The sequence below is a fragment of the Pseudorasbora parva genome, chromosome 9 (assembly GCF_024679245.1).
Source record: "Pseudorasbora parva isolate DD20220531a chromosome 9, ASM2467924v1, whole genome shotgun sequence".
NCBI lineage: Eukaryota > Metazoa > Chordata > Actinopteri > Cypriniformes > Gobionidae > Pseudorasbora > Pseudorasbora parva.
Window position 1 is genome coordinate 17219245 of NC_090180.1, and position 26352 is coordinate 17245596.

The 26352-nt window shown below is 38.0% G+C and overlaps 1 protein-coding gene across 2 annotated transcripts; it reads right to left on the reverse strand.

Moving 5' to 3' along the window:
• Positions 1-197: 197 nt before the first annotated feature.
• Positions 198-24589, reverse strand: LOC137090263 (TSC22 domain family protein 2-like). Of its 2 annotated transcripts, XM_067454156.1 has the most exons (4): positions 22503-24589; positions 8894-8968; positions 3477-3528; positions 198-1775 (listed from the first exon to the last, which is right to left on the reverse strand). In XM_067454156.1, the coding sequence occupies exons 1-4, from the start codon at positions 24041-24043 to the stop codon at positions 1452-1454; spliced, it is 1992 nt and encodes a 663-aa protein (XP_067310257.1). In that variant the 5' UTR covers positions 24044-24589; the 3' UTR covers positions 198-1451. The 2 variants fall into 2 exon arrangements, with proteins under 2 accessions (XP_067310257.1, XP_067310258.1); XM_067454157.1 differs by lacking the exon at positions 8894-8968 and having other exon boundaries at positions 22503-24588.
• Between the last annotated feature and the right edge of the window lie 1763 nt (positions 24590-26352).

Here is a 26352-nt window from a genome sequence, read left to right on the forward strand (position 1 = left end):
TACATGACATTTTCTTTATAATTCAAGTTTACCCATATACGGGTATTTTTTGTATATGCTGCAGACAAAAAAAGGTAGGTGTCAACACACACCAAGGTAAATCCATCATGTGAAAATAATCATCATGGTGCATAAAGCTGAAACGAGTATCACAGGCAGTTTCTAGCAAAAAGTGCATTAATACAATTCCTGAGTAGTTTCATAATTTGAATATTGCATTTATTTAAATACATTAAAATTTGCAATGTAACAAAACTATTGGCATATGAAATTCAAACACCATTTAAATGAACAAAACATGGCTCACTTCATTTTCTGTGGCTAGTGTGTCACACACACACACTAGTTCATTTTTTCTCCTCACCGTCACCTCCATATCTCCTTCCCCCGCTGACAATATTCACAGACTACTTACAATATGAGTGCCCAATACAAATATGAGGTAAGAAAGTGGTTTGACATTTACAGATCATGCAGAACATGCCTAAAAGCAACAAAAAGGTTTGTTGTGAGGAACAATTTAAAAAAAAAAGAAAGAAAGAAAAGTACATAGAGTGTGCATAAAATAAAAAGAAAGAAAAATTATTACACAGCTTTGCATCTTTGGTTACAAAGTAGGTTGAACAATTTCACAGTTTTTTTTTTTTCTTTTAAATCCCCTTCCCAACCCCAAAAACATGAGACATCAGGGTAGCGGGCAGGAGAATATGGCAACTGACTTCTTTTTCCAACATACTAGCAACAGAACTGAAGCTTTCTTCATTGGGGCAGATCATTGAGGATTCAGTTTAGATCTTCACCCACAAACCTGTACAAACTTGTTACGCTCTTTTTATTCTTTATACTATACAAAATGTACATTCAGACCAGGTTCACATTCTTTATCCACAGAGAATCTTCTCTGTTAGTGTTTAAACTCTACCCACTGCTACTCTCTCAGTTTTTATGGATGCATTGATGATTGATATTGTAAGACCGCCGCTTGGATTTGTGTCCAATTACTGTCGGATTTATAAATCGAAAAGGTTTCTCTCGACCTTATCAGCTTCTGTGACATTGTTCCTCTCTGAAAATAGCAGCCCTATAATAAATAACAAACAGTACAATTGAACTTGACAGGTGAATCGAAATCATGTGAAGTACGGTGGCTCTGAAAATAGACTCTCGCTTCTTACAACATGAAAACTGCAATGCTAAAAAATACACCGCTTTCATGGCTGGATTCTCTTTATTAAAAAAATAACTCTCTTCGCAAACTCTCCAACTCGTCCAGGGGGGGAAGGGGCCATGCAGGAGCCCCAATCAAGACCGTAGTCCACAGGCATGCTAGAATGTTGTGCCTCTCCTTGCAGTCACCCGTCCTGATGGCCGACAGCATGCGCGCTCAGCAAAGAAGTAAACGAGACAGGTTTTCTGCGATTGTAATGATATATGCGCCATTAGCAGAGGCTTCAGGCGGAGGTGACGTTGGGCTGCTGTTGTCGTGGCAGGGAGTCCATGGTCTTATTGGCGTCCAGCTGAAGGTAAGGCTGAGGTTGGGGTTGGGATTGGGATTGGGACTGGCCTGGGACAGGCCCGGGCTGGGAGGGAGAGTTGGATGGGTTGGAGTTGGACTGGACGGTGAGTTGGGAGAGTTGCTCATTGTTGGCTAGAGATTTGAGCACTGCATTCTCTCGCTCCAGCACAGAGTTTCTCTCATAGAGCTCCTTTATCTGCTCCTTTAACACCTCCACCTCCTCCCGCACGGCATACATCAGATGGCTTTTCACTAAATCCTACAGCCAAAACATGACAATTTCAGTAAACAGTACAACAGCAAAATTTGTTTAAAAAAAAGTTTACTGTTACCATAGAGGACCTATTATGCCCTTTATGCAGTCTTGACTTTGTTTTCGGGGTCTACTAGAATAGGTCAATGCTTAGCAAAAAAAAAAAAAAAAAAAAAAAAAAAAAAAAAAAAAATGGATGCATTTCCATTAACCTTCAATTTGCACAAATTCGCCAATGTCACATGATTTCTGTTGTTTGGATCGTGTGTCAAACTGCTGAAATCACGTGACATTGGCGATCTGAATCATTGATTGATTCATGACCGTTTGAATCTTCATTTGAGGTTTGAAAACATACACGGAAGAGAAGACAATGATGAATAAAGTCTTAGTTTTTGTGATTTTTAGACCAAAATGAATTTTCGATGCTTTAAGAAATTCTAATTAACTAACTGATGTCACATACGGACTACTTTGATGATGTTTTTATTAGCTTTCTGGACATGGACAGTATAGTGTGCATTGACTGCATATGCTCTGGGACTAAAATATAAAATATCTTAAACTGTGTTCTGAAGATGAACGGAGGTCTTACGGGTGTGGAACGACATTAGGGTGAGTCATTAATCACATCCATTTCATTTTTGGGTGAACTAACGCTTTAAAATTCCCAACTTTACAGCAGAAAAAAACATGTTTACAGCCTGGTACAAACTGTTGTTTGGGTTTTGGTCAAAGTTTGACCTTCATGACAACTGAGTGGGTGAATTTTTTTTATAACTCATTCGTTTACGTTATATAAAGCCTTCGACATCTGCCGCAGCTGGATGCATGCGATCGGTGAGAGTAGCCGAGTGCAGGCGGGGAGGAGCTGCAAACGGAGACGTGAAGTCGGACACTTTCTACCTCCCGCAGTGACGCTTGTGCTGTGTTTGCAAACTTTATCACAGCTGAAGTTAAATAAATGCAATATTTCTCAATGAAGTGTTGTCAACGGTTTTTATCAGTTTTAGTTTGATAAACATGAAAATATAGCATCGTGACTACAAGAAAAGAGGTTTTACTGTTATAAATAAATGATTTGTGAGCATTAAAGTAACATAAGGTTTTAGAATAAACACGAAACACACGTGATCGCTGTCATGCGGTGAATCCGTCATCAGAGCTCTTATATCCTATCCTCGTGCAGCCACCCTTGAGAATCTGCACCGGCTGCATCAGCCGGCTGATCTCGAATCGCTCTCGCGGTACTTTGTTGACATACGTCACAGTCACATGCCGTCAGCGCTGTCTCAAGTCGGACAACATTTCTAATTGGCATGCACTGCTTCAAGTCTGCCGCCGATCGGTCTGCGCATCCCTGGGTCAAGTCGAACAAGCCTATTGCGTCACCTAAGCTCCGCCCACATCCTGCCTCTTTGCCCATTTTCTGTTATCCGGGAGTTTTTTTTTTTTACAGTCTATGAACTCGAGGCTTTGTCCTTAGGTTTTGCATATGTAAATGAAAGATATTGTGAAGTATGTTCCTGTAAAAAAAACAATGGAGGCATTTCAAGAAGTTCAGAAACAGTGCTTATTGATATAGAGAATAACTCCTGTCAAACAGCTGCATTACACACTAAATATGGTTGAAAATGTAAAGACTGCATAACAGGTCCTCTTTAAATTCTTTAAATATTTTGTATATATGAAAAATAAAACACTTACCATTGCTTGCTCTATTTTATTATCAATGGCGACCACACTTGCTCCAGAGGCACTGCAATTGAAAAAAAAGACTCTTATTTCAAACATCTGCTGCATAAAAACAACAATTTTGCAGATGTTTAAAGCCTGCACATTAAATAATAACAAACTGCTCCTGTTGCTGATTCCATCTACAAACAGTGTTACGTTCATGTTCTATTTCACCACATGCATGCACACATTAATCTTCCGACAGACCATTGTAAAATTACCTGTCATGCATTGAAATTGAGCGGCATGTGGAGCAGTAGCGCGTGAGTGCAGGAGAATACTGCAGCGCACTGCCCCTCATAACGACAACAATCACACACAGCTCTAACAGTACAGAGGAGTGAAGTACAGAAGAGAACAGTCCTATGTGGGGGGCGGCAGCCTCCATCTGATACTTATACAGGTTTTTTTGTCCAAAGCGGGTGGAGTAAGTTAACTCAGTTTAGAAACATGCACAAGAAAACAATCACGTCACTGAACTTTGTACTGCATAGACCTTATATGCCAGAGAAACAAGAGAAACGTAGCCAGTGTTAGGGGGTAACGCATTACTAGTAACTTGAGTTAGGTAATCAGATTACTTTTTTCAAGTAACTAGTAAAGTAACGCATTACTTTTAAATTTACAACAAAATATCTAAGCTACTTTTTCAAATAAGTAATCCAAGTTATTTTGTTTCCTCATTTATTGATTGACAGCTCCTCTGTCCCAATGAATGAAATCAGGAGTAAGTGCAGATGCTTTGTGTGAACATGATGATTATTGTAGTTCTAGACTAAATGTTGTGAGAATGCATTTACTTCTCACTTACAAAAAAACAACAACAACAAAAAACAGATTCAGTATTCCTCAATGAATAAAAACTGTGAAATGCAAACTCAGAATTAAATATATTAAAGTGCCCCATTATGGATTTTTTAAATGTATCTTTCATGTAGTGTAACAGTTCTAAATGAATGAAAACTGCAAAGTTTTAAATCTGAAAGTGCACCGTATTTAAAACGTATTGTCTCTCAAAAGTCAACTGAGTCAATTAAACAAAAATTGTTTTTGAAATGAATAGGAAGCTGAAAGTCGAGATGAAACATTAGCATATTGCCCATCCACTTATTGCGCGCATTGTGTATAATATTGTGTAGGTCTGAGAGAATGGGACAGAGCAGAGTAGCTTGTGCAAAGGAGGGATTTAGAAAGACTGATTATTTGAGAAAGACAGTTATTTGAGAATCATTGAACATTGAAGTGATGTGCAATGTAAATTATAAGAAAATTAATATACTTTATGTAAATCTCAAAGGGATAGTTCAACCAAAAAATTAAAAATCTATCATTTACTCACCCTCATGTTGTTTCTTTCTTCTGTTAAACAAGATCATATTTTGAAGAATGTTGGTAATCAGACATTGATGGCTACCATTAACTGCCGGGTTTCCAACATTCTCTAAAATAATATCTTTTGTGTTTAACAGAAGAAGAAAAAAACATGCAGGTTTGGAATAATGTGTGTTTCCTTCAGCCTGAGGCTTAATCATTTCACTTTTGGTTTGAAAGGACCTTTACATTTGCCAATTTTTTGTTGTTGTTGTTATTAAAAACAAACAAGCAAGCCCAGTCCAAGTGAGAAAAAGTAATGCAAAAATAATCTAAGGCTAGCCTAGAAATCTAAACGCACCCTAGCGGCAGCAAATCTAATCTGCCCGCGAGTGTCGTCTAGCAACTCTCAATACCCTTCTGATCTGTAAACGCCAAACTCTTGCCGGGCCAATCACATCGTGTATAGAGTTGGTGGGCGGGGCCATAATGACGACGGCCGAGTTGCGTTTGCGTGCTTCTAGTAAACACAGAAACTGGCGAACGGCGGTCTTTCGAATCAGCTTTGACCGCGACTCTGGAAGACTTGGAGTTAAGCTTTATTTCTGAGAAAAGAACAAAGAACGACACTGAAGTCATTCTTAAAAAGGGAAGATGTGTTCGGAGTTTTGCCGACCGGATACGGCGAATGTTTAATCTATCAACGAGCTCTGTTTCACCTTTGTTGCTCTGGTTGTAGCGCTATCCTATTGCGTGCAGAGGGAGTTTGAAAGACAACCGTTTATCCCGCCCCTCAGATTGAGCCCTGTCAAAGGTGAGTTTCCAGACCAAACATCTTGATGTGGGTCTGGCTTGTCAGGCTAATCTAATGCATTACTTTTCATAAAAAGTAATTACGTAGTTGCTTTTCTTTAGGGAGTAACGCAATATTGTTTGAGCCCAGGGCTCACTTGTAAAAGAGACCGTCTCAATGTGACTACCCTGGTAAAATAAAGGTAAAATAAAAAATAAATTAAAATTAATTAAAAATTGTAATGTAATTACAGTAATTACTTGGAAGACCAGGATTTTTTTAATTTATTTAACTCCTATGTATTCGTCTGAAAGAAGAATGCCATATACACCTAGGATGACTTGAAGTTGAGTAAATCATGGGATAATTTTAATGTTTGGGCGAACTATCCCTTTAATAACTTCATTCTGGATATTTTTACACTTTTGTGGTATACATGCTGCAGTTTATTTTCTAAACCAATCTATCTATCCATAGCACTGAAGCAGATTACATTTGTAGAGCTAAGACAGACAATGATGACACTGATTCAGAGACATTCTGTACTTTTCCCAACAATTTACTTGCACAGGAAAAGCCGATTAGCATCAACCATAAAATGTCCATTTAAGAGGAAACATTCAGTACAAAAATCACACTGACACAATTTGGGAGACTAAACTGCTCTCCATGTTGTTGTAATGATAACTTTCACAAGCACATACACACGTACAGTCTCAAAGATGAAGAAATGTTAAAAAGTGACAAATTCACTTAAATAGGAAGTAGTCAGTACTCTTGCAGTTTCATGTCGCGAAAACATGTACAATGCATCTCTAATGTCACGAATCAAAATTAATTTAAGCGGAATCTTTGCAAAGAAACTGTATGTTGGGGAACTTGCTCAACTGACAAATTAGATCCAGCCTTGCAACATATCCAAGACCACAGCAATGGCTGCTGATAACCTCGAGCAAAGGTATTTAAAGGCTCTCATAAAGCTTTTGCAAGCTTGTCCATACAAACAAAGGATCGCTTGTCTTATGTAACTACTTATTCTTTAAAAAAAAGATGTTGTGAGTTGAGAATGTAAGGTTAGTGTCAAGAAACCAGGCTGACTCAGAAGAGATATCACATAAAAGTGCCACGAATAGCCATTAAATGCAGGGTAGGCGATTTGTTCCAGAAATGCTTTTTGCTATGCTGGTTGAAAGTCTCTTCACATCCTGATAGCAATCTCTAAGTTAAGTGGTCTAAATGTATTTGTATGTATATCATATGTGGAAGGAAAAGGACCTTAAAATGTTCGTCCAATCATTGCATTAGGTCCGGATGCTTATTATACGTCCTACCGCCTGTCAACACATTTATTTCCATACCTCCTCATCACGTCATCAGCGCTTTTCATGTTATGCAGAGTTAGACAGACATCAGTTACCAAGCACCACAACCGAAACAGCAGCCACCTTTTACAGTTCCCCCTGAACTAAAACAAAAAGCTTATGATGTGTTCACGCTAGGTCTGTCTCTGAAAAAAAAGTACTTAAAAAAAAAAATTGATTGCAATTTGCCGGTGTCGAGTAACCGGCAAAATACTGGAAGTGGCGCATTCCACGAATGAGAATCCTTGAAATGCATTATTAGACCGTTTTCTAAGCTTGCACGATGTATTTAAACCATTTAAAATTATAACATAACTATTGTGAATTCACAAAGGCTGCGATTAAATTAAACATATGCACTCATGGTTTAATACTATATATGCACTTTAATTAATGCGCACGGGTTCCGTGAGTCTCAAAGCGGCTCCGTTCACACACAGTGAATGCTACTCCACACAAATTAGGGTCTATGGTATTGGGGTTTTTCAGGATCCAATAACGTGCATTTGGTAAAGCATATAAAGTCTGACGACGAGTTCTTTTCTCGTTTATTTCTGCTGTGTGATAGGCTGTTAGATCAGTCCATATCAATATTTTTTTTTTTAGAACTTACTATTGTTATCGACATAAATTGTATTTAGATGGTCGACTACTAGGCTACTTATGATAGGTCAGGTTGGGTTTACTAGCATTTAATTACTGACTAGCTGTGGTGCATTTAATTGGAAATGCTCAGGTCCAGTTAACTAGATGTTCCAAACTTGCCCAATTATGAAATATTTTTCTTTTCCTAAAAAAACAAAAATGATCCAATTGGCATAAATCCTTAAAGGGGCACTTCAGCGCTGGGAAGATGCATCTGTATTTAAAGTGGGTCATTAATGTAATAGAAATGTGAAATTATATTTGAATTTGGTGCTTTCTAGACTAAGAAAAGACAGAACATGTATTTTTGTCTCATGGGGACGAAAGACAACAATTCCCAGAATGCTTCGCTGCCCTACGAGGCCACCCCCAAAGCCACTGCTACTGGATCACTTTCGCAGCACGTTCATATTCATAAAATCATTTCCGTTAGAGAACAGGCACTACAATTAAAATTAACATTATATTGAACGTGTCTGTTCAATATAATGCGATTTAGCCGCTGAGGGAGTGTCACAGCACAAACGCTGCAGGAGTCAGATTAAATTCACCGCGATGAATGAGCTCTCGTGATGAGAGCTGAGGTTAACGCGTCCGCGCTCATACATACATACATAGCGAATGTTCAGTCTGGCACGTTTACAGTTCATGCCTTTGGAATCTTAACTTTAATAGAAATTGATTTGAGAAGTTGAATCTCACTCACGCACTGCTCCGTTTACATGAATGCCTGCGGCTGCCTGAGCTGAGTACCGTGAGTGCGATCTCCCATCCCCCACGGACGGTTGAAAACATGCAGAAATAGCTCCCTCTGCTGGCTGTAGTCTTTAGCCTCTGTCCAAAAATTCCTCCGATGACGCAAATTGACGATATTTGCGTCATCTGAAGATTTTTTTTCCAGAAATAAAATTCATAAATCTCTTGTCTCAGGGGATATGAGGGGGGAAGCACAATCATTCATATATACTCCAGGGTTTCTATTGATACAAAGCCATATGCTAATCGCTGAAGTTACCCTTTAACTGTGGCTCATCACTGACTTCACCTAATTAGTTGTTAATGAAAAAAAGCAATGCGTTGGAAACACGAATCATATCCCATTTTAGGATTTTAGCCCACACTTATTAATATTGCAATTTGCATATGAGCATTATAGGGGTTATGTTTGAGCTGAGCTCCATTGCAGAGAGCACCATTATAGCCTCAAAGCCATGCCCGCCCCATGCAGCACACTTCAAACGTCATTTATCACACCAGGGTCCGTCCCATTACTGTACCTATCACAGGTCATCTTTGAGTCCTTCAGCCTACTGCCAGACTGGAAAGCTTGGTAGAAAGCTGTGGAGGGATTCCTGCACTCCATCCAGCAGAAAGAGAGAAATAGAAAAGATTACGTGAGAAATTAAAAGTTCAGGGCAAGGAAATCAAAGGCGAGTTTATTTAGGAGTCTGCTTAGACTGTAGTAAAAACATCCAAAAGAACAACTGAGGTAAACTGGGATATATACAAGATATATTCACTAGCCTACATTTCCAATGATTTTGCAACTGAAAATTAATCAACATGATTGCAGTGAATTTAAGTTACATGACCACGTCATCAGATTAGTTTGACAATCAATCCTTCTTTTGCAACTTGCAAGTATGAGAACATTAAGATAGAGGTTTTGAAATATATATATATATTTTTTTACTATGATTATTATGTTCTCTTTTATTTTATTATTGATGGTAAAGCTGAATTTTCAGCAGCCATTACTCATGCTGATATATTGATTAGAAACTAGGGCTGAAAATTGCGATTATTTTGATAGTCAATTTATCAGTCCCAAAAAAAAATATTGTTTGATTAATTTATTAAACTGATGAAAAGAATAAAATAGGGGTGTAACAATACAATAAATGTGACAATATTTAATCGATGTTGACAGTGTTGGGCAGTAGCTAGCTACAAGTAGCAACGCTTCTAGATTAACTACATTTTTCAGTAGCTTGTCAGTAACTTAACAATGAGTAGTAACTTAAAGCTACACTGTGTAACTTTTTTAGTTTATTCTTAGCTAAAAACACTTAGTTCTTTCAAAAATATATGTGCTCATTAATGTATATTTACTTACTTTCAAGTAATAAAGTATTCTCGTAAGTTTATAATATGCCATTGAAAATACATACGGGTGAGGGGTTCGAATGCCGGTCGCCATGTTGCCCCTCCATCTTGAAAGTACATTAGCCAAAGAGGGACATACCCATAAATTCAAACTTCGCCTTTCCCTTTTTAACACTCGATGGCACCGTGTCGAATGTGAAGAGGGGTATTGCCATGTTAATCTTGGACTAAATTGGCCACCGTAGGAGTTAAAACGAAATCAGAATTGAGAGGAACAGAAACTATTATTCACTGGATGGTCATATACCTTTGAACCACTAGATGAAGGAAAATATCACACAGTGTAGCTTTAAAACAATGTAGCTTTTCCAGTAGCCAACTACTATATCCAGCAAGTAGCAGTGTAGCGTGACCAAAAGCTACATTCTGTTTTGGGTTCTAAAGAGTACGAGCCTGTATTGAACAAACCTGAGCGGTATGACGGATGCTCGGCTCAATATTCCGCTCTATGCCAACATTACATTTCTCTGTACTGTAGCCTACTATACTTATTTTGTTTTTATTTATTTATACTTATACCTATTTTGTTTCATATTTATGTCAAATATATTTTTTACAAACAATATATTTTATTATATTGCTACTTTTTAATTTAATCAATGTTGACTATAAAACGTAACAGCATGAGAAAGACAGGACACATCATAAGATGGGTCAGAAATTATTTTGACCACTTCATTAAGTTGTTTTGTAGAATACCATTTCTTTAAACTGAATTTAATTTTTTTATAAATTGTACTTTTAATCAAGGTTTCATCAGCCGATTGCCTGGATGTGATAAATTAGAAGCAAATAGTTTATAGCAGACAATAAAATCATGACATGGAAGCGCCGGAGTAATCACTTGCATTGCATTTGAACTTGAGCATATCTCATAAATGAACCGAAACACAGCGTATGCTACTTGCCTCAGAGATATAATAAATGTGTGTATAGAAAGCTGGCAAGCAGAGCACACTGTTCACGCAAGCAACTCATGACTTGCGTCTCAGAGCGGTTCTGTTCATTTAGAATTTAATTTACGTTGCATACATTTTGTTCTTGCACCTATGTTAAATTTGTTGCAATTTTGCACTTTGACAGCCAGTTTGCGAAATAGGCTATATTTAAGTATTGTGGGTATTGGATAGTTTATCAATACCAAATGATTCTGAAAATTTTTGCCATGAACCATGAAGTGTCCAAATCAACCTGAATGTACCCATTTCTCGTTGAAATCATAATTGCATTGTATTATGTTGTTTTAAATCTCAAATATTTTAATAGAATTTTTCATTACCAATTATTCAGTTATTTGTAACAATGTCATTAAAAAAAAGTAGCTAGCTACATTCAAACTACTTTTTTTAATACAAAGTCTTGACGTTTTTTTTTAACAGTCGTTTGTTGGTATCCATACTTTTTTTTTCATTGAATCCTTTATTTTAAGAGAATGTAGTACTGTATGATGTTTCTGAAATAAAAGTCAAAAATGTGATGAATTGTTTTTGTAAATATGACATGTACAGTCTGTACAAGTGTATGATTTAACTTTTTCCCATGGGCTAATATTTAAAAAATGAATTAAAAAAAAACTTAAAAGAAACGCAATACATATCAAATAGGCAGATGGGTGCATCGTCCCAGCCCTAGAAATTATATTACATTATTGGGCTATTCCAACAACAGTGCCTTTACGGTTGCTGTTCTCATATATAATGATAGCTTGTGCTACGTGTATAGTGTTTCTTAACCTACACTTAATTTCTATAAAATATATATTTTAATTATTGCACTCCTATTCTACTGCGCTCCTTCGGTTTGACGCGCATGCACCCACAGGCGCTCATTCATTGAACTTAAACAAGACACTTGTCAGAATATGCAAAATGGGAATACAAGTCCCAAAATGGGGACTTTCTAGCATTTACAGATAATATATCCATAAAATGTAAGTGATGAGCTGACGAAAACGCGCATTAAACATTGCACACATCTGTCACAGTACATGCTTGTTTGAAGCACTTGTAAATAAAAAGCATTTTCATGTTTCGGACAACTTGGATTATGCACCTTTCCCGCAGCAGCTCTCTCTGTGTCCTCCGCTGTTTTCCATATGCGCTTTGACCAAAGGAATGTGTTATTCACTCATATAAAGCGACGTAACTGGCAACTAACTAATAATCAAATGTGTTGTAGATTTTTTCATCATCTATAATAATCCATTTTTATCAATTAGTTAAAAAAAATCTTACCAATTTGATGTAAAAATAAAAAAATAAAATAAAGTAATTTAATGCGATAAAAGTATTAATTGAAAAAATATCTTACTGACCCCAAATGTTTGAACTGTAGTATTTTTTTTTTACTTTCATTAATCGCTTTATATATTTTAAAAATAATTTGCAACAAAGTTCCCATTTAAAGCCATTTTAGAGCAAATACATAAAGACATATATGAAATCTAAAGAATAGATATAAAAATTTATCTATATTGCCTAATGCCTAGTCATATAGGTAAACAACACGTTAAAAGTCTCAATGAAACTTAAAGTTACAATTATTAATCTTAAGGATCTAAATATAGATTGGCCAGAGTCTCAAAAAGTTGAGAAATCACTCAAGTTCTTGTGATATGTCTTGACGAGGTAGGGGACCAGACGGTTACCATTACCTCCATTTCCCTTTTCTTTAAAGGAAAAGGACAGAATGTACTATATCGGGATGGGAGGGCTATAGCAGTTATGCAGGAGGAGACCCTCCTCTCCAAAGCCCTCTATAGGAATGGGAGGGGACAGGAGTAGATTTACCGCATGTGTGAATATCTGGACTCTGAGCAAACAGCTTTTCCTAGAATCCGTGGAACACTGGCTGCTCTCCGGTGGGGGCAGAGACCCTACAACCACACTCCTCCAAAGGGCTCTTTTTCTTCTTACTATGCATGTAACCTCATGGGGACGGCAGATTATATCTGGATCCAATAAACATCAGGATCATTGGTTTAGAAAGCATTCGACATCTACAGCTACGTGTTGAGACAAATATGCATTTTCTGCAGATTCCAGTAGTATGGCTAATGTTACACATGATCTAGCTGTCTAGAATTTTAAAACTATGAGCCAATGAAAAACATACAACACACATGCATCTTGTAAATCACGGTAACCAGGTTCGGGTAACCATAACAGCGGTTTGAAAAAAAATCTGTTTCCAGCAAATATCAATTCAACACTGAGGTCAGTGTACTAGTACAATATTTATATAGTGCATATATTCTTTTTCATTAGAACATATGAAATGGTTTGAAGAGAAAGCAAGACAAGGTGTACAAGTCGCTGACAGCCAAAACAAGGTATTTCAAAAGTCCTTCCAACATTCAGTAATATGTGATCTGCCTGAAGGGATGGTAACACATGACTTACAAAAACAACTGAGCCGTCTACATACAGCCTATTAGGGCATCAATGGTGTACTTCCAACAATTGATACACTCCTGAGACTGTTCCAATAGCCTTCTAAAGTACACTTTGTTTTTTATGCAAAATATGCAAGGGTGTGCAATGCATAATGTGTCTGTTGTAGTGGTGGGCCGTTATCGGCGTTAACGTGAGACTCTTATTGGGCGATTAAAAAAAAAATATCGCCGTTGATCTATTCTCGAAGTTGGGAGCTGGGTCTATACTACGCAAGCGATGATTATTTCACTTTGATATTTTAGCATGGATGTATACCTAGCAAACTGCACTGTAGGGGGCAAGAACGAGTCTTCGAACCTGTGTATGCCTACTGTGAAATTACCACCACATCAACCGTGATGTGCTAAACATGGATGCTGCTATGAAGCCGCCAGGTTTGCTTCAGGGAAAATTATTTTTTAAGAAGCTTCCCAATAGAAACCTCGACAAGACTAAGGTTGTTTGCACCTTGTGCAAAGCAGAATTAGTTTACTGTAGGAGTTCTTCCAGCCTCGAGTACCGCCGAAACGCGCACTGTTTTTGTCATTCCGATTGAAAGATTCAGTGGACTGTTTACATGAGACGTTATCTAAACCAATCTGGGATTTACGTGTGCTGACCATAGACCGCTGACTTTCAGTCGGAATCATTTTGTGACATGTTGTGACAGTTTGTCTGGCGCATCAGAAATGTCAACCCTGTCCTCTCCTTTCCAGCAGCTGTTACCGGTTGCCATAGCAACTCTCCCCAGCCACCAAAACTTATACGGTTTTATAAAAGCTATTTATTTGTTGTAAAGTGTAATAATCATCTCAGAAACATATTTTATTCTGTCAGGTACAGTTTAAGTAAAAAGTGCCTTGAACAAACGCTGTCAAGATGAGAGTGTGTAGCCAGGCTATGTCGGTGTCATTATTCCAACATTATCTTCATAACTTCTTACGAAATAAAAAGTTAACCTCTCAGAAAAATGAACTTTCCTCCCAAATTTATAGCCTGGTTTGAGCGTTGCGCGGCGCACACTCTTCATAGTGAAGGCACGCGCTGTATGTCACATCAACACAAACTCAAAAGTAATAGGGTAGTGAATTTTTTTTCATTTGATCGGTTTATGAAAGGTTTATCCCACCCCTCTCAAACTGATTAAAATTGAATTCGGTTTGGCCATTTTTATTCCAATTAAGGTGTTTATATGGAGCATTTTTATTCGGACTGGACTTTAAAACTGATTACAGTGCTCCATGAAAACGCACCTATTATTTGGGTAGCACACATTCTAAATCCCTTCGGCAGAATTCAGATGAGCCATTTTAATCTAGATGAATCTAGATTAATTATAAAATTTATCTAGATTAATCTAGATTTAAAAAAATAATCTATGCCCACCTCTAGTCTGTTGACATGACTTTTATTGTTAGGGAGTAAAATCTTTAACTCAGCATACTCTGTACACTCCACCCTCACATTACGCCTTGAGTTATTTTGTAGCAATTAATGGGTGGTCCTCCCAAAAAAGGTCCATGGTCTAGTCTAGTGTCAATAGTTTAGCGATGGCTCACACAGAAGTCACTTTTAAGATAAGGTCGTCTATTCAAACTATTTCAAACTATTCATTTCAGGTTTGTACAACCTTGAGATTAAGTGAAATTCAAGCACTTTTCTAGGCCTTTCAAGTGCTCCTAAATATTACCAAAAATTCATGTTATTTATTTTTAAGGTGATTTGTCAAACTAAAAGTTTAAAGGTGTCATGAACTGGCTTTTTTATATACTGTTGTCTGAGGTCAACTAATGATATTCATGTGGTTTTTACATTCAAAAACATCATAAGTAATAACTAATAGGCCATTTTCTACACTGGTTTTGAGGCTGTCTTCTGAACGCTGGGTTTTGATGGACTGGAGACTTGGAAGACTTGGAACACGGATTTATTTCTCATCCACACACGAATGATTGGAATATTATTTTTGTTTTACTTTGCCCGTCTGATTGGTGGATATAAAAGTGAAAAGTACACACACACAGATAAAGAAAGGAATTTTATTTCACTATTTGAGATTCACCGGCCTGCCAACGGGCTTACATTTTGGTAGCCCCTCTGGAAAACACAGCCCCGGGACTACCATTGCATATAAAAAATATATTTTACTCACATAAGTGTGTTGTACCATTTCTGTCGGATCCAATATAGAAGGCACAGCATTGTGTTTTAATCTCAATATGTCTGCAAATCCAACGCAATCTGAGACTTGTTTACATACGATTCCGCAGTGAAATGTAGCGAACACACGTACATTGTCTTTCCCACGTGAGCTGGAACTTCATTAAATATAATATGGTACATTTAATAAGAGTGAAATATTTTAAACTTTCCCTATAAAATGAGGTTTGTGCACATTACGGTTGTAAATAATTGTTGTTAGTATTTTTTTTCATGCATATAAATTTAAGCTCAGTGCTTCACTGTTAAATTTCCAACAAACAAACATGTAATATGATTAGAAACCGCACATATTTACAAAACAATAGTAATTTCATTTTTAAATTAACTTACATACATTTTTAATTAAATAAATTTTCCTCCAGCACTACCAAATCCGGACCTGGCGTCACCATCTGTAGAACTTAGTGGCGCTGGTTCCACTGCTCTCAAAAGTTAGTCTGGAGCCCTGAATAAGAATCAGCATTTCATTTATATAGTGAAGACTAAGCAGTGTTTTATTTTTAAATTTGATTATTCAATTTCTGTTGTTAAATAAACCTAATGAAACCCTAAACACCCCTGGATTACTTTACACTGATGTTAAAATGACACTTGCTACAGTAAAATACTACCGTACCCTTTCAGAAGTTAGGGATGCTTTCTTCTCAAAATTAAAACAAATCATGTGGAAAATATGTTTGTTATTAGGGATGGGACGAAATATCGTTTGACGAAATATCGCGATACAAAACGTGACGAAACGTATCGAGGTCGAAAAAAATGGATCGCGAAATAAAGATATATGGCACTGCTGCATGATTAGCGTAGTATATAAATAATTTAGTGTATTATATGTATGTATGTATGTATGTGTGTGTGTGTGTGTGTGTGTTTGTGTGTGTGTGTGTGTGTGTGTGTGTGTGTGTGTGTGTGTGTGTGTGTGTGGCAGACATGACAAAACGCAGCGCGCATTTTCTGTTTGATCTGAGGCATAACTTAGTCCGTAGTTGGAAAAAGTGAGAGCTGTCAGACAAAGGATGGCAGCAAACATTAATAGGGAAAGAAAAGGGTAGACATTAGCATTAATATTCTAAACCAAAAATGCAGTTATTGCCTACATAAGCTACCATATTTTCTGTTTAACTTTTATAAGACTCCAGAAAGAAAAGTGCGTTTTTTCACTGAGCACATTCTCTGCAGTCTGAGCGCGATGCACTGCAGCTCACTCTCGCTCATGTCTGAGGTAAATCATTAACACCATAACCCCTTACAGAACACGTGTTTTATTGAGCTAAATACATTACAATCGGATAAAACGAATGCACAGGTTACTTTCCTGAACAAGCGCGCTTCCGAGTCGTCCGTGTTCTTCACACTGTCCACGTGAATTGCGGACCAGTTCGGCGGCGCGCACACGCAAAATACCTGCAGTTCAACAGGGAATGTGGATCTCTTAAAGGGGCCACACTATATTCCTACTCGTGTAAAATAGACCTCCTCCTGGTATGGTGTGGTTCTGGTTCGCTCACTGGTACACATTAACAATTTTTCATACGAACTTTACCCTGTTCTGAATTAAACTGCCAGTGTAAAAACTCCCTTTATATTGTTAAAATGAGAGAAATCACTACTTTCTCATTATTTTTAAGTTTAGGCTTAAGAGACATGAACAATTTCTTAGATAAACATATATATGACCTTTGATATGTCTAGTCTTCATGCTGTATTGATTATTATTGAATAAGTATGGTTTCACTAATAATAAATGTACATTTGCATAAAGCATGCATATTTGTCCATACCTATGTTGATTAGAGTATTAAAAACTTAATTTAAGATACATTTACAATTGATAAAAAGGTGCGATTAAATTGCGATTAATCACGAGTTAACTCATGACAATCATGCAGTTAATCGCGATTCAATATTTTAATCGATTGACATTCCTACAGTGCCCTCCACAATTATTGGCACCCCTGTTTAAGATGAGGTCGCAGACTTCTAAAAATTCTCCTTTTTTTTTAAACAACATAGAACCAAAATGCAAAAAAAGAGGAAAATCCTACCTTTCGTTTAAGTACATTACTTAGGTGGTACAAAAAAATCACAGATTTGGAAAAAAATAAAAAATATTTTGATATCGTATCGTGACATATCGTATCGTAACCCAGGTATATCGAGGTGTATCGTATCGTGAGTTTAGGTGTATCGTCCCATCCCTATTTGTTATACAATTTTTAGTTAAGTATATTTATTTTACACACTTAAAGCATTATCGTATCGCACATCTTATTGAATGAGTTATTGCATAACATTTCTTCAATATCGTGCATCGCTATTAATATGGTATAGATATTATGAACTGGGGAAAAAAACAGTACTGTATCTGCAGATACTCATCGTTGTAGTATGAGACTTTTAAAAAATGGTATGGTGACGTCCTTAGAAAAACTATTTATAAAATATATATTTAACATTTTTAGCATGCAGTGTATTTATTTTAGCATGCTGTGTATTTTTTAATGCTTAGAGTGTTGTGATATTAGCCAAGCAACATTTGAACTCTTTTGGAATCAATGCTGCCTACACATGCCAAATCAGTCACTTATAAGTGTGAAATAATTTGCAAGCCTAAAAATGTAGTGTCACTGCCGCTTACGCAACATGAAAGCATCAGCTTTTATTCTTAAGACAAAACGGAGATCGGAACTCTACATGAGCAAAGCCCTACAGAAGTTCCCCCACAGGAAGTACCTGAAAAGTGTGTTGTGAAGACTGACAGATTGTGTACTGCTTTACTGTCAGCTGAAGTCAGCAGTATTACCTGGGATGGAGGTGTTGAGAGAAGCACGTTTTAAAAGAAAGAAAGAGGGAATGCTAGCCGAATACAAAGACGCATTGAGGTACCGAGAGGCATTAGAGAGAGAGAGAGAGAGAGAGAGAGAGAGAGAGAGAGAGAGAGAGAGAGGGCCAGATTGGGTGAAAAGGTACATTCTAACCTGCTCTGATGTTGAGAGATTGAGACACAGACAGTTGCAAAAATGAATCACTGTATGACACTTGACAAATGATCAGAACTGTTTGATCTACTCTACTAGTTCAATGCAAGTAGTTTCAAACAATAAACCAAAACTAACTGAGCCCTGAAACCTGAAGGTAATGCCAACTGAAGGACGGCTTTAACTTTTGTTATGCTAATCTTCATATTCTATTGGTCTGTCTTACATAACATTTAGACTGGTTATTTGACAGGGATGTTATATGCCAGCGAGTGTCATCATATCTCAAAAAAGGCAAAACTGAATTAGTCTGCATTCTAACCAGCAGATGGAGTAAAATCTGATCTCATGTTGCACAATGAGGCAATTCACGGAAAACACTTTCAGATGTTAGATTTATAATCCCAAGACTTAATGTCAAAAAAACATCACATTTGGGACAAAGTAATCATTAACTGTTACTTTGCAGGCCTTGGACCTGGTTTGTTGTGGTTATGGTTTTTTTAGATGAACTGATTGGATGGATTTCACACAACATGTCCATGTCATATTTCACCCAATATAATAATAATAATAATAATAATAATAATAATAATAATAATAATAATAATAATAATAAAAGTATTTTCCTTAAAGGAAAAAAAAAAACTAGTTAAGATCATAAGGTGTTCGCATTTAACGACAACCAACCGTCTCCATTGACTTTCTATTGCGGGAAGCGACCCCTTGTCATTTCCCCATGCCGGGTTCCTTGTCATTTCAGACTTACTACAACGAACAATATCTAAAAGCTGATATGTGACAATGTGTACAGAAAACAAGCTAAAAAAAACAGGAACAAAAACCCAGAAGTTTTTAAGCCGTTGATCCAAAAAATGAGCGTTTAAAGACATAAAAGTGTCTTTAAACGACACAGAGCGCACTTAATAGACACAGCGCACTTAATAGGCTTCAATAGACACAGAGCGCACCATGCAAGATTACACTGAGAACTACGCCCACTGGAGGGGAAAGTAATCAGCGACAGGAAATATAATATATAAAACTGACGTTTGGATATTTGACAAAATGTTTACTGCACACGTAGGCATACTGAGACATACTGAGTGTCAGGATCACAAAATTGACCAATTCTTCCTGCTAAAGCTTCACGTCTTATTGCCTGTATCCACTTTTGTCTCCTTAAACGCTCGTTTTTTGGGGGGGGTCGACAGCTTATAAAAACTTAGTTATGTGTTTTTTTAGCTTGTTTGCTGCACACCTTGTCACATATCAGCTTTTAGACATTGTTCTGTTTTTTGTTATAAGTGGAAAAAAAAAGAGGTGACCGCTTCACGCAATACAAATTCAATGGAGAGCATTGGAGAGCATTGGATTATTAATATGTTTATAAAAATAAGGTATTGTAAACGTTATTTATCCGATAATGGTATGCATTTTTTTACAGCTTTTCTAGCGTTAGCTAGTTTTCAGTCCATTGAGTGCAAGAGTAAATCAATACCAAATACATTTCAACAAATAACATCAAATAAAAGATTTACCAGCTTCTCTTGCATTACGTGCCAGTTTTCTCCCCCGTTTCCCTCAAATAAGCAAGGAGTAAGCACCTTAGGCGACAGAAATTATTGTAAATGAGCATTAGCCCTTGTACGGTCTGCCATGATTTGTTTACATCTAGCTACCACAATTCCTTGCGCTCAGGCAGTTTGCCGTGCCTGTAACGCTACAAATTTGCGAGTCTTGGTTTGATGTCGTAACTTACGGGCTCAAAAACCGGCCTGGAAAGCAGCATTATGTTTAACAAAATTCCTACACATTGTTTATTGATTTAAATAATCTCCAAACAAATGACATCGGAATAAAAACTGCTCTACACATAATGCACAGATTTAAAAACCTTTGAAGCTGTGAGCTGTGCCAACCAAACCGTATAAAGTATAAATCTAACTGCACTGGGCAACTAAAAGTAAAACAATAACAGCTTTTTAAATACTTTCATGGAGTTTGAGGGAACAGAGGCAGATGCATGGCATCCACAAAATATTTCAGTAATTCCAGAACAGGAATGCTATCTTGCGGAAATCACTCAACACTATCTGAACTGCCTATCAGATGACCCTTGTGCCCCTATACATGAAGGTAAATTATGCAAAAACCATGTCTTTGGAGTCATAAATAGGGTGTGATGGCCATCTCTGTCTTTTAAAAGAGCAATAAAGAAAATAACATTTGAAAAAAAGGTCTTTAACCATGTAGAGCAACCTTATCTCTAGAAGTAAAACAGGGGGAAGGTCTACAGCGAACGTGATAGGCTTTCACTATCACAGGCCCCCTTTGCATATCAGCTACAAAATGTGTCATCAGTTAGTGACAAGCGTCTTAACCCCGGGCTGGGCAAGTGAATGGCACGTAGGAGGCCTCGTGCTGAGTTTAAAGGCCACTGCCTGCTCAGACTATACTTTGACTGGTACATAAGCTGAAGCCACAGAGTCCTCCGACGAAATTTACAGTTCACCATTTCCTCTCGAGTATACCAACAAGTTGATATATTGTGTACAACTTGCAATGCTGGAACTGAAAGTCGAGCATCTAAGAGGAAGCCAAGCAGCGACACTTCTCAAGTGAAACTGTGTCACCAGATATGCAGTCCCTTTTTCAATTGAGAAAGCACTGTCATTTCTGGCATGTTTGAGGCATCCGGAAGCAAACGAGAAGCATGTTTGCATGCTTGTTTGACTTCAAACAGGTTGTCGTACTAGCATATTAAACTTATCTTTTCAAAATATCAGTAAACATACATACAACCTCACTTTACATTAGAAACAACTTCAAACCATGTCTATACACTACTGTTTGGGGGTCAGTACTTTTTATTATTATTATTCAGCAAAGACACATTAAATTGATCAAAAGTAACAGTAAAGAAATTTAGAAAGTTTCAAATAAAATGTTGTTTGTTTGGACGTCCTATTCATCAAAGAATCCTGAAAAAATATATCACCATTATCACAAAAATACAGCACTATTTTCAACATTTGGAAATATTTATTGAGCAGTTAATAGTGTATTTTTGATCAAATAAATGCAGCCTTAAGGACATAATCGTCATTTTTCAAAAAACCTTACCCCAAACTTGGAATGGTGTACATTAAACCAAACCGACTTCATTGCCAAAAAATAACTAAATAACTAATTCTTCAAAATGTTAAAATCAACAATTGTGGCAACTGTAAACAACCTGATAAAAAGCATCACAGCATCCTAGCTTCAAAATAAAAAAATCTGGACACGCACATCATTGGATTTGGTTATATTTGTGTAGCAAAATGAATACAAATTTCTTTACAAAACAGTTTTAAACGGATGGGTGAAGTGTCCAGCACACATGTCAATTCTTTTAAAAGTTCCTGTATAGCAGGATGCACCACATAAACTCGCATAATCCCATTATTTTAATGACTTTTGCTGTTATTCTAAAATGTGAAAAACAGTAATAATAAATATGTGGGTGTGTCCAAACGTTTGACTGAAATAGCAAGAGATGTCACAACCCTAATAAGAACAACCAAACATCCATCACGTCATGTCACTGCACTCCTCACAAAACAACCGTTTGCACAATAATGCCAACACCACTGCATGGAAATTTACCAGGATGAAATGACTATAGGCTGCTGAACATTATGGCTTGTTTTAAAATCTATGCTACATTTCTTTTCTATACACGTGTTGACACAATTTCCATTAATCTCAACAATCCTTGAAATCTTACCTGAGCCTGTGTATGCATTAAAAAAAACACTCTGGAAATTAATAAGAAAAGAAAAGAAAAGAAAAGAAAAGAAAAGAAAAGAAAAGAAAAGAAAAGAAAAGAAAAGAAAAGCAGGGTTCCCACGCCTTTTGCCCAAATTCTCTCTCATGATTTACTGAATTCAATAATTTGAATGAGTTTTCCAGGCATGGAAATCAGTTATAAAATCCCTTGACTTTTCCAGGTCTTCTATGACTGTGGGAACCCTGCAGGAAAGTTAAAGTTCCGGCAGGTCAAATCCCTTAAATCATTCAGAACATTAATGACACCTCACCTGTCCTCCTCCCCATCAATGGGAATGGGTATTCCGAAAAGACTGTTGACAGCCGGGCTGGATAACTGCAGGCCGTCTGTGATGAAGGGCTTCACCATGTCTTTACTGTGAATCTGTGCCGATACGTCAGACATCCTCCAGCTCTCATCCAGCTGACTGAAGCCCATGGCTGGAGAGCTAATGCCGGCTGCCGTCCCACTGCGAGGAACCTGGGACAGCTGGCTGAGTGCAGATGTATTAAGGTTGGGTACTGTCGCAGATCCTGGCAGAGCAGGGAGCACACTCGAGGCTGGCACACCACCTACCGCGACCGTCACTGGTGCAACGGGCATGTTCTGAGTGCTTTGTGCCGTTGTCAGCAAGCCTTGCATTGCTCCTGAGACTTGGTATTGTCCCACTGGCGGCTGCTGAATGGAGGTCATAGCGGTGACGCCACTCAACAGCCCCACAGCAGGATGCTGCACCAGGTTTGAGACAGACGACACCGGCTGACTCCCTAACGGAACACCTCCAGGGATTTCTACTGTACCCAGAACCTGCATCCCTCCAGAGGATGGTGTTGGAACGGGGGACGACCCCTGACTGATGGCATGTCCAACAGAAAGACTTGCTCCGGGGTGAGTCTGGGTGACTGTAATAGGCATGGCATGCTGGCCGTAATCAGGCTGACTGGCTGATATCAGAGCTGGTTGGCTTTGCAGGTGGTGTGTACTAGACTGGGGTTGATAAAGCAATGACTGCACCTGAGGAGAAGTGATGCTGGGAGATTTCTGAAGGTGGGCGCCCTGGTGTCCTCCGTCATGATGGAGACTGTGAGGGACAGCGACGTGAGAGTTGCCCAGCACCTGCTGCTGAGCAGGCGGAGGCACTGGCTTATTACTAAAGGTCTCGGGTGAACCAGAAACCGGCCCGGTGAAAGATGACCCATCAACACCTGCGTCAGGTGCCGCCTGAGTCATTACGGAGCCAACGGTGGCCCCGAGCCCACTGTCCCTATCCGCTAAGGGCTCCGTCACATTGGTGTGCCTTATACTATCCACAGTCCTGCTCATTACAGAGCCCTCCGAGTCTTTCTCATAATACTCCATACAGGTCCAACGGCCCCTCCTAAAGGGCTCTCCGGTGCCATGGTCAAGTTTAATGACCCTGAAGCGTGAACTGCAGCTGGCTACGGTCGTAGCACTTGATGAATTTGTGGCTTGAGATGTGCCCGCTGCTTGAGCACTAGAGGCCTGGACGCCCTGATGACCCAGGTTGCGCACGACAAACCCACCGTTCAGGGGGGCAGCAACAGCAGGCAACTGCCCCTCTGATTCACCCACATTATTCAGAGTCTCCTCCGAGGAGCTCATGTCACAGACTTCGGGCTCATAGTCAGTCCTGGACACGTCAAATATCTCGGAAGACACGTCCTCTGTCCGGGACTCATCCGGGTCGTCAAGGCTCTCGGTGTCGTCGGTCGCGCTGTTGGCCGCGACTTGAGCCTGAGTCACACTCGTGATCTGAAAGCAACTCTTCTTCTTGGCCGGCATCTTAGACATGCTTAACAGCTTTTTATGACACCGAGACCCCTTAAAGACGCTGCTGACTTCACAAAACAGCAGATTGTTGTGGCACCGGACCCTAAATTTCACAGTTTTGCGCGATGATCGTACGTCATCCGTCTTCCTCTTCCCTCCTGTTGCATTTTCGGCGCGTGAACGGCGGACGAAAACAACCCCCGCAAGCGGTGTATGAAAGATGACGTGTTGGTTGTTAACTTATCCTCGTATGCTGGTGATCCAAGCTCGCTGTGTGTAAGGCCGCTGTCGTAGATTCGGCTGCGTTCACTCCCCCTGCTGCCTCTCACTTCTCTACCTACATATAAGTATCAAACACATCCTGAACGAGCGCTTTGAAACACCGCCTCATATGGCACTACACCCGGTGACAAGATTCGGGCATACTAACAAAACAACTGCGAAAACGTTTAGAAATTAAAGTTTATAGATAACTAACTATCAGACTTCGGAAACAGAAGAGAAAATCTAAAAATTTCACCTCTCGACAAGATGGCTATATAAATTCGAAATGCATGCTGGGAAACGAGCGCAACAGGCATGGCGCGTAAACGGATAGTGAATACCACTTCCTACGCTCAAACCTATCAAACTAGAGCAGCAGCGTAAGTTCGCTATGGTTTACCGTCTATGGGTTTACGCGTTTACGTTTTCGTTAAATTCGGATATTAAAAAGGGAAAGGGGAAAACGAGTGGTTTATGTTCCACTGGGGTAACCAACCTTTAGCCTACATAAAACATGAATTCGTTCAACTCTACACAAAAGATGTGAGCTAGTTGTCACACTTATTACTCCTGTGAAAACATTTCTCAAAGAAGAGTGTCTTCTGTGAGAAACCAATTTACTGTTAACATCTATAGTTGATTGTTGCCTTAATGTATTATGTTTTTATTTTGTGAACTTCATCAAGCAGCTATTACAAAAAAAATATGACGATATTTTGTGTTTAAAAAAATCACCAAAGAATATTCTAATTTTAGGAACAACAGTGAAACCAACAGCCTAGAGAAAACCACTGTTCAAAGGCATTAGTGCAACTTGACTGTGAATACAGACTCTCATTTGTTCAGTTGTTTTATAAAAATCATATATTCTTTTATCTGCTGCCATCGTAGGCTACAGTGCTTATCATATGTTAATATAAATAGTTTTTTTTTATAGTCTACTTATTATGTGCCATTGTGTGTAGAATGTGATCTATGACCAGAAGGGGGAGCAATTGCATTCTGCACACACTGACGCTTCTGATTTGCTTAAACCTTCTGGAATTCTCTATTATTGGCGGTTTTTTAATCTTTATTTTCTGTTCAAATGATCCAAATATATAATAACTGCGTTTTATACATTTCATGTGAATAGAAATAACACTGTAAATTCACGACCCTTAACCTACTTTGAGGAAAAGCAGGAAGTGCTTTATTTCAGCAGTGAGGAGACACCCCTCTGGTGGATTTTTTCTGACATTTATCGCGTTAATTTCGTTACCCTCTAGTTAAATGGGGAACCATTTTTTAGTCTTATGGTTAAAAGCAACAAATCCAAATAATGCAACAAACTTTCAAATTTATTTTTTTTATTTTTATTTTTTATCTTAAGTTGTCTATTGGGTTTAGAGGCGTGTGATTACAAGAATATGTCTTGGCTTTGTCAAATAAATCAGTTGAGATAACAGAACTGTAGGCAATGGGTGTGCCTCCCCAATGACCGGCCTGTAAATGTCATGGTTTTGTTATGAGACCTGTGTCATCGTTTGCCACATAATCTGGCCTGACATTAATGACAATGGATGTCATCGCCGAATCACCACCCTGTTAAGGACAGGACACAAATTATGTTGGGATTAAAATGTAATTTAGGTTGCTAAACATATGCATTGATTTTAAATTACATTAGCATATTATTTCACACACACACACACACACATATATATATATATATATATATATATATATATATATATATATATATATATATATATATATATATATATATATATATATATATATTAAATCTGTTCTTTGAATCGTTATTCCATGTTAAGTCATTGTTTATTGCATTGTCTGCATATTTAAAATTAAATGCTACTTTAAATAATTTTAATGTAGCTAATTAACAAAAAAGTACATTTAATAACTAAATTAATAATGTACAAAATAAACAGATTTACAGACTTTTTCTATCCTGTTAATAAAAAGCCTATCTGTAGACATAATTTAACATTCCCCATGTAAAAACAAATATGCAAATGTGTAAGTGAATCAATGTTTACTTGGGGGTGGGGTTAATAAAA